Source organism: Ursus arctos, unplaced genomic scaffold, assembly GCF_023065955.2.
Source record: "Ursus arctos isolate Adak ecotype North America unplaced genomic scaffold, UrsArc2.0 scaffold_14, whole genome shotgun sequence".
NCBI lineage: Eukaryota > Metazoa > Chordata > Mammalia > Carnivora > Ursidae > Ursus > Ursus arctos.
In genome coordinates this window covers 12,690,502-12,700,070 of record NW_026622808.1, presented here as the reverse complement: position 1 = coordinate 12,700,070, position 9,569 = coordinate 12,690,502, and the positions used below count along the sequence as shown (strand labels likewise).

Here is a 9,569-nt window from a genome sequence, read left to right as displayed (position 1 = left end):
TTGGCTGCCGTCCCCGCCACTCACAGGCCGGGCCTGCAGGAAGCCCCGCGCGCCTTGGGAGGAGGCCTTGAGGAGCCGGGTTTCTTAAAGGAACCGCTCTCCTCTTGCTGCGTCACCGTGGGGCGCTGGGTGGTCGGCCCACTCCACGCGGGCCGACCTTCGGACACGCCGGCCAGGCTGTCTCCCCACATTGCATAACCTCCTGCCGTGCCGCAGCTCTCTGCCAACGGAGGTCCCTTTCTGTCCACTCTCCCCTGGGGGACCCGGATCCTAGCCAGACTCGCTCCGTGACCCTGGGACTCCCATTTGTCCGTCCGCAAGGTGAGGGCTCGACTGGTCATCATTTGTTCATCCCACAAATATTCCTTTGGTCCTACAGTGGGCCAGACGATGGCAGGAGGGGCAGGGGGCCCACGACATTCTAAGATTAGAGTCCTGGGTCATAAGGGTCACACCATTTTGAGGAATACCTCTGGAACCCATTCGAGATGATTGAATAGATTTCCGGAGCTCGAGGTGAAGATGATACAGGCGTATGGACCCGCAGCCCCGAAGGCAGCTGGAGGGTGAGATGTATGGGGGGGAGGGGAGTGCGTGGAAAACGGAGGGGGTTTTGGTGTTGGGGCTTTGGGGATGAATAGGAGTTTGCCAGGCAGGCAACTCCAGTCTGAGTGAATGGCACAAGCAGAGGCCTGGAGGCTGGACACCAGAGCTGTCTGTGGGGCTGGGAGATCCTTTCCGACCAGCAGGGAGGTCCAGCCTCTTCCCCCCACCCCAGGTCCTGACCCTCAAGTTCCTTTTCACCCCACATTGCATTCACCCCACACTCACCTGCCCGCCCTGGGCTTCGGCTTCTCCAAGGCAGCTGTGAGGACCTGGTAGAGGCTGGCCCGCTGCCCCACCCCAGGGCTCCAGGGCCCCAGGGGCCCCTCACCAGGATCCAAGCCAAACCCCTCCCCACAACGGACTCCAACTCCACCAGCAGTTTCTTCCTAAAAAGAGGTTTTTATTGCCTTTGGTCCACAGTCTACATTTCACATTATCTCTTGATCCCAGGGTCCTGGATGGGGGCCAGTCCCCGGGGAGGACCTCGGGGTGGGGATCCCTGTGCAGTACTTGGCGGAGGAGAGGAATGGGGACAAGTACGGGAAGATGGGTGGGGGGCTGGCTTTGCCTCGACCACTCAGAACTCTATTGTCCTGCCTGGGCCTCAGTTTCTCCACGACCCCTGGGGGAGCCACAGGTGAGTCTGAGAGGGCCAGAGAAATCCAGTTCCTCACAAGACCTCAAATATTTCGGACTGCGGCTTGGCCCTCTCCCAAGGGACCTCCTTCCTTCCCAGCATCCCCTTCCACCATCCCCCCACCACGGCCCTGCAAAAAAAAAAAAACAAAAAAACTTTTTTTCTTTCATTACAACTGTCTGAAACTCTTGTGGGTACAGAAACCACAAACTGATCAGCAGAGAAAAGGGAAGAGAAGGAGAGGCAACCGGAAACCATTCAGGGCTGGTCCCCTCCCTGCCCCGGTTTCTTTCCCCAAACCCCCACGGCTCAGCCCAAAGCCTGCTGGGAAATCTGCGGCCCGCACGCGCCCCCACCCCGCGCAGATCTGCATGTGCCTTCACCCCTTCCCCACAAGCCCTCAGCTGGCAGCGCTCAGACAAGGAGAAAAACAAGACGAAAACAGAAGAACCCAAAAACCACATGGAGCGATGTGGGGAGACACCCCGCACGGGGCGCCTCAGTAGTCTGCCTCCTCCTGGTGGTGGTAGGGGGGGTACTCTGGGGCCTCCCCGGGGCCTGGGCAGTCGCCTGCAGCCGCCGAAGCCCCATCGGCCACGGGGCCTTGCGGGCAGTACTTGGGGTCGTAGATCTGCCGGCCCAAGCCAAAGACCTGGCCGCTCTGGTTGGCGCCCTGCGAGTAGCCCATCTGCAGGGACATGGAGGAGTTGTCACACTTGTCCGTCCCCAGCTTGGTATCGTAGATGTGCCGCCGCGTCCCCGGAGCCGTCATGCCCACCTGGAGAGGGCGGAGAGCGCGTCAGGGCTGGAACAAGATGAGGGGGGAGGCCCTGGGAGCCCAAATCCCCCCACCATCCCCGGCTGTCTCTGGCCTCAGCACAAGCTGCTCCGGGGTCCTTCCCCATCCTGCTTGGACGCCCTCTTTTCTGCCTCTATGCTGGGTGGACACCCACGACCAGTGACCCCCTCCCTGGGACCCAGGGGCAGCTGGGTCCAGCTCTCCCTGCCAGCCAGGAAGCTCCCCAGGTTGGGGCCGAGGTCCCCCGAGAGCCCGAGAGTTCCAAGACCCTTATACGGATACGTGCAACGTGCAGGAGAAGTGAGAATCGCAGGGTCTCAAGACACCAGGATACCAGTCCTCTGAGGGAAAATGAGGCCCAGAGCCCGGCGGTAACTTCCCCGGGGACACACAGCAAGCTGAAGCAGAGACAGAGGAGCCACAGGCCCAGAGGCAGGAGCCAGACCCGGTGTGGGATTCTCAGTGGGAGGCGCCCACGGGGACACGGAGGAGACCACGGGGGGTGGCACGCTGGGGGGGCCGGGCGGGAGCCCCACCTGGCTGGCACACTTGTTTGTGCCCATCTGGAGGCTGATGGTTGAGTGGTCCATGGGGGGCAGGATATGGTTCTTGGGGTCGTACAGATGCCTTCTGGTGCCGTAAGCTGTCATGCCCGACTGGCTGGCGCACTTGTTTGTGCCCATCTGTGGGGAGGCGGGCAGGAGAGGTCAGGCTGCCCCTCCCCGCCCTAGATCCGGCCCTGAACTGGGGGGGCGCGGCTGGAGGCCACAGGAGCCCACCTGGAGCCCGATGACGCACTGGCCCGCCTTCATGGTGGCATCATCAAAGTTGCGCTCCTGCTTTTCTGAGTATTTGACGCCAATGTCCACGCCACTCTGCAGCCCCTTTGTTTTGGCCTGGAGGGGAGGGTGTTGGGAGTATCAAGGAGGGGCAGCCGGAACCCTCAATCCCCTGGGGATTGCGCTCCGACTTACCCCCGGCCCACCTGCCGCCCCGCCATCGCACCGCAGGGCACAGCTCAGGACAGGAGTCCTCACCAGCCACCCTCTGCCTCCTTCCATCACCTCCCGCTACCCAACCCTCCAGCGACCCACCTGCTCGCCCCACACCCGCCCCCGCCCCTCGCCCCTCCCTGGTCCTCCCGCCTCCACTCCCCACGGGGCCTCCCCAGGGTCCTCCTGAAAACACCATTGACAGGCAGTTCCCTCCTCCTGAAACGCTGTCCCAACCCTCCCTGGTCACTGGCCCCACACATGGGTCCGATTCCCCCTTCCTCCGGCTGCTTCTCACAGTTTACAACTGATTTATCATCTATAAGAAAGTGACTGAAGACTGAACCCCAGTGTCGGCTCAGGCCCCCGGCGGATGGCGCTATGTCCGCTGAGGCTGCAGCCTCTGACAAGCTGCCCGGCTCTGGCCCGGAGCGCTGGTGAAGGGCACGCTGCCCGGTTCGCCACTGACGCCCAAGTGCCCGGCGCCTCGGGGCGGGAATGAATCCGGGGCACCTGTAAATGCACGCGGACGTCCGCGCGGGGCCCCGGTGGGTGGCTGCCTCTCTCCGGGCCTCACCTTCCCGGCCAGGGCAAGAAGGGACACTTGCACCTGTGTCATGTTCCCGCTCTCAAACAGGTCGTTGGCCTCGAACAGGTCCACGGGGTTCATGCCGTAGCTGACCATGGCCTTGATGAAGGTGGACAGGTTTTCCAGCTGGGGGGAGGCAAGGGACGGACCGTGAGGCGACCCTGGCGTGCCCCCCTGCCGGGCAGACACGCTCCCTGCGCTCCCTGCGCTCCCTGCTCGTGCCGCCACCAGCCCCTCACCTGGTGCCAGTTCTGCATGGAGCGGTTGATCTTGGGGACGGAGCCGGGCTGTAGCTTATTCATGAGTCTGGGGAGCACACATGGGGAACCTCCGTCAGTGTAGGGGAACCTCAGAGACCCGACACACTAATCCTACCCTTGGCCACACCCATGCCTTCCCGAGCAGCCTCACTGCCCTCTCCAGGCCTCAGTTTCCCCTCCTGGGATGCACGCTTCACCCGCAAGGAAGCAGAGGCCCAGGAGCGATGGCGGCCGGTGTCAGCGCCACGGCTGGGGTGTGGGGGGCGGTGAACCCAGGAATTCCCACTCCCGGCGAAGTGCACAGGCTCTCCCACTCCAGGGAGGATGGAAGGTAAGGATTCTCGTGCTCAGTGACACAAGAGACGGAAGACAAGAAAGACCCGAGACCCGTTGCTGGGACAGCGAGCAGGCGGAGCGTGACTGCAGGGCGCAGGACCAGAGGGCGACCAGCACACGCACTCACGTGCACAGGATAATTCCATCCTTCAGACCCTTCTGGAAGTCGGGCCCGATAGAGAGCCCCGTGAGTCCCTCGATCCAGCTGCGGAGCTCCGCCTCCTTCTGGGGGTCATACTTGGACTGGAGCTGGAGGGGCAGAGGGCACAGGGATGGGGTGAGCCCAGGGCCGCCGGCCAGAAGCCCTGGGGAGCTCACGCAGAGACCCCACACGGCCGGCCCTCCCCTTCCCCATCGCCAGCATGGACACTCACGGGCGTGGACACCCCCCCGCCCTCCCCCTCACAGATTGGCTACTTCAGTGGACCAAACCTCCCGCGGACCTGCCCCCTCGGCCCCTCACGCTCCCTGCACTAGAGAACTGCCTCTTCTCCGCTGCTGTTTTTAAACTGCTGTGAGATGCATGTGACGTTTACCATTTAACCATTTTAAAGTGAACAGTTCAGTGGTTTTTAATACACTCACAATGTTGTGCAATCATCACCTTGGTCTAGTTCCAGCACATTCCATCACCCCAAAAGAAACCCTGTCCCCATCAGCCGTCACTCCCCGTCCTGCTCCCCAGCCCCCGGCCACCTCTAACCCCCTTCCCATCCGTGGAGGAGCCTGCTCTGGACGTGTCCCACACGTGGACTCACACGCCGCGGGGCCTTCTGCATCTGGTTCCCTCCCTGAGCGTCGTGGGCTCAGGGTCCGTCCCTGGGGCAGCGCGTGTGGGCGCCGCGCTCCTGTTCGCGGCCGAGGGACGTGCCCGTGTGTGGATGGACGCGTCATGTCTATCTGTTCATCCATGGATGGACATTTGGGTTGTTTCTACCTTTTGGTTACTGTGCACAATACTGCTATGAACACCCATGTACAAGGGTTCAGTCCTTGTGGGTATATATCTAGGAGTGGAATCGCTGGGTCACGTGGTAACTCTGTGTTTAGCATACTGAGGAATTACCAAACCCTCCTCTGTTCCTTCAACTGACCATACCAGTTACTGCCACAGGGCCTTTGCACAAGACGTCACTTCTGACTCAGATGTTCACATGGCTGGGTCCCTTCCTTCAATCCACTCACCAGTCCAGCTTGAAGGTCACCTCCTTGGAGATGGCTTCCCTGAATACCCCGGCTGTGAAGCCCTCCTCATACCGCTGTCTCCCCCACCCTGTCTTATTTTCCTTCTAGCTTTTATCTTTATACAATATCCCTCCTTGCTCATATGATCCACCCTCGAACTTTGCCCCCCAGCTCAGTGCTGTCTCCACAGTCCCTGGAGGGTGGGATAAAAATGCTCACGGTCCCCCACTGGTGCACACCCATTACCCACAAACACACACACACACCCTGTTCCTAACGGCAGCATCTCAGGGCACCAAAGGCCAGGAAAGCCAGGGACCCAGAGAAGCCCCTGTAAGTCAGGGAGACCCAGGCCAGTGTGCGGTGTGGGCAGACGCGGTCAGCCCCAGGGCGGCTCCTGGAGAGGGGAGGTATGAGGCTGAGTCCAGTCCCCGTTCCGCTGCAGACTGTCCAGTTCAGTGGGCTTTCTGCTCTCGACCCACATAGATCTTTGCCCTGGATGCTTCCCTTCCTGTCCTTCTGCCCCAACCAGGGGACCAGGAACCCAGAGCCACCTTCTGCAGACCCAATGCCTACTCTCAGCTCTGCTCCCGACTCCCTTATGACCATGGACACCGTTCTTTCCCCGTGCCTCAGCTTCCCCATCTACTTTTGGAATTGTTTGTACAAGGGCCTCCTGAACCAGGCCCCACCTCTTGGTTCCTGCATGTAAACCCCATGGCAGCTTGGGATCAGGGCCAAGCTGACCCAAGCGCCGCAGAGACAAAGGCAGGGAGGCCGGCCGGCTAACTTGATCCTCCACCCCTCCCTCGCCCCCGTCCCCTGGTTCCCACAGCCCTGCAGCCCTGCCCTGAAGAATGAGAAGCTGAGCTCGAGGCTCGTCTGGACACCTGGCACACCTGCCCAGCTGGGCCGGGTCCCTGGTGGCTCCTGGAAGCCGGGGTCCTGGCCAGCCCCGCCTGCAGCAGCCGCCCTCACACACACCGCACACCCCCCCACACTGTCCAGCGGCCTTCAGCACATTCCTCCTCACCGCAAACTGCCAGGAATGCAGCTGTTGGCTCCCTGCTAAATCGGGACCAGCTGTTCCCACAGCCCCAGACCCCCCAGCCGGCCGGAAATCGATGACTGCTCAGGGACACGGTGGACATCAGCCTGCCTTCATGCCAACCAGCCAGGGGTAAACTGAGGCACACAGGGCCAAGCAGAGGGGTCCAGAGGTCTTAACGCCCTTTGAAGTAGCTGGTAAAGTGGACAGGCGTGGGTTTCAAGCCACAGGAAGCTGGCTTCCAATCCCGGTGCGGCCCGAGTGACCCTGGCAAGCTAGTCGTTGTCCTGCCCATTCTCCAGACCTGCAAACTGAGGGCCGGTCACGGGGAGCCTTCTGAGCTCATCCCAGACAGAGCAGGTCTCAGCATGCCCCATCCCACTCGGTCTGCGGAAGCTGCCTGCACACCGCCAGGGTGCCACCCACTTCCTGCCGCCCCAGGGGAGAGGCAGGGGCTGCCTGCCAGGACCGGTGGCCCGCAGACGCTGGAGGCAGCGGGTCTCAGTTCGAGTCCTGACTCGGCCGCCCACAAGCTGTGTGATTCTGGGCAGCTGCTGGGACATCTCTGAGCCCCAGGTACAAACTCATGGGGCTCTTAAACTTCCTTGGCATCGAGCGGGGCAGCATGCCCGTGCCCGCACCGGCGGTGGTGTGTAAACGTTCACCCCATGCAATTGTTGCTGGAGCGAAGACTGTGCTTAAGGAAGGTTCTGGAGCCTCAGTTCCTCAAGCCTCAGCCTCCTTCCGTCTAGGGGCTGGAGGGAGGCTCCTGGGAACTCACAGAGGCCATGCGGTCTCCCTCCAGTCTGCGGCCCCCGGGGTGCCAGTGGGGCAGGTGCCTGTGTGGGGCTGGGCTGGCAGGGCTCTCCATGCCTTCCACATGTCCAGGCAGGCTCCCGGGGGCTGCTGGCTGTGGGGCCACATTCCCAGGTGTCTGGAGCGAGGGTGGGCAGGGACGACAAACTCCCCTCCGGCTGGAAGGGCCTTGAGCGACGGGCCTAGGACATCTCCCTGGGTCTGGGATCACCCCCTGCTCCCCCTTCCCTAGGACAGACCCTGCTGTGTGACCCTCCACAGTGTCTGCCCCTCTCTGACCAGATCAACAAGTGCTTTCTCAAAAGTGGCCCCCCAGGCCTCATCCCGTGCTTCCAGGTTTTAGGGTTACATTCAGGGGGCCCCGAGCATCCTGTAGACCCCTTTGTCGTTGCTTTAACTTTGTCAGATGGGGACAAAGAGAAGGTACCAGGGAGCAGCTGGGCAGCCCCTCTGTTCCAACTTCCCCCTCAGTGCCGTCCCCCCCCCCAGGTGTTAGAGGTGGGGAAATTCCTGTGGGGGGGCCACACCCTTTCAAAACAACGCAGGGCCCGCTCCCTTCCCCTCCTGAAGCTTGTGTGGCCAGGGAATGAGGAAGGGGCCGCCGGGGTCCCCTCAGGCCCTCAGGGCATTCTCAAGTCCTGGTAGCGCTGGAGGGGCCGCGGGCTGTGGGGCTGCGAGCGAGGGAGGGGGTTCAGACGCGACAGGGCTGGAGGAAGGGGTGAGACCCAACCGCCCCTCGATGTTGGGGGTGCCGGACCGCAGACCTGACCGCTCCCCCGGAGTTGAGGGAGCCTCGGGGAAGATGCCCCCGGCACACCAGACGTTAGGGGGGAGGGGGCCACTCTCTTCCCGGGGCTCACGCTGGGGAGCCTGGCGGGGGTCCCGGCCTCGCCCGGCGGGCACGGGGGCGCGCCCCTCACTCACCCGGTTCTTGACCTCGGCCGACAGCCCGTACGAGGGCCCCTTGTTGAACTGCGTGGAGCTCATGGCTGGCGGAGCTGCGGGACGCGACGGGACGGGCCGGGCCGGGCCGGGGCGCCGGCGGGGTACGCGCGGGGCTGGGCGCCACGCCCCCGCCGCTGATTGGCCCCCGGCGCACATGTCCTTATAAGGCCGGGAAGCGCCGGATTCCTGCGGCCCGCGCTTCCTGAGCCCCCTCGCCGCCCCCGACCCCCGCCCCGGCGGGGCACCCTGTCCCCGCGCCCGCAGGGGCGCCTCGGCCCCGCGGAACGGCCGGGCGACGGAGGCTGGGGCCCCGGACCGCCAGAACCAGGCAGTCCTGCCCTCTCCCTGCTGGGAGACCCGAGGGGGCTCTGTCACCCTTCTGCGCGGTGATGGGGATTGTTGAGCGGGACTCCCCTGGGGCACGAATGAGGACCCCTCTCTGTCCCACGGAGGCGCCTCCCGCTCTACCCCCTTCCGGGAAATTCCCACAGCCGGGTGGTGGACGAGGGAACTGTCCATCTCAAAGGAGGGGCCATTGGATCTGGGGCTTTGATGGCTGAGTAGGAGTTTGCCAGTCCGAAAGGGACAGTGTTCCCGGCAGAACAAAAGGTGCAGAGCCCTGAAGAGACTGTCAGTGGTTGAAAGCATGTAGAGATGAATCAGACAGGTTAGGGAAGGGGGGTTGGAATGAGAAGGGGCTTTGAATTTCCCACAGAGGAATGATAGGGAATGGTGAGGGAATAGAGCAGAGACTTGAGGTCAAGAGATGTCCTGGGGGTAGAGCTGACGCTGTCAAGTTTTCCAGGCCAGGCACACACTTGGTGCTCAACAGGTGGTGTGTGCGTGTACAGGTAAATCAATAAATTAATAAATAAATGACAATAAATGAATTCTCTTGTTCAGTAACTCATTCATTCATCCACTGACACAAGTACTCACTGCTCGAATGCTCCCTGCCATGGCTTCTGGGCCAGTCCCTTGCTAGGAGATGCTGGCTCACGGGAGATCTTAGCTCTGGCCCTGCCCGTTCCTGGAAAGACGGAGCTGGGCACAGACTCCCACCCCTGCCCCATGTGAGCAAGTCCAGGACAAAAAGAAGAGTCTGAAAGAGGGATGGAGGAAACTGGAGGGGAAGTGGGGGCTCCGCTAGAGGTGTCAAAGAAAGCTGCATATAAGAGGGGACATGGGAGATGGGGTTTTAAAGCATGAGTAGGAGTTTGATGCATTTGACAAGCAGCTCATTGGGCTCTGTGAGGGCTCAGAGATGACTCACCCCCACCCCTTCCCTGGGAAGCACACCTCCCTGGTTCCTCACTCCCTGCGTATCTGTTACCTCTCTGCTTCTCATTGTCCCAT

At 62.1% G+C, this 9,569-nt stretch overlaps 1 protein-coding gene across 1 annotated transcript; it reads right to left on the bottom strand.

Annotated features, from left to right (window-relative positions):
• Positions 1-985: 985 nt before the first annotated feature.
• On the bottom strand, positions 986-8,323 carry CNN2 (calponin 2). Its single transcript, XM_026480865.4, has 7 exons — positions 8,193-8,323; positions 4,347-4,468; positions 3,863-3,929; positions 3,612-3,749; positions 2,822-2,938; positions 2,579-2,725; positions 986-2,021 (listed from the first exon to the last, which is right to left on the bottom strand). Exons 1-7 carry the CDS (start codon positions 8,253-8,255, stop codon positions 1,743-1,745), a joined length of 933 nt encoding a protein of 310 aa, XP_026336650.1. The 5' UTR covers positions 8,256-8,323; the 3' UTR covers positions 986-1,742.
• Between the last annotated feature and the right edge of the window lie 1,246 nt (positions 8,324-9,569).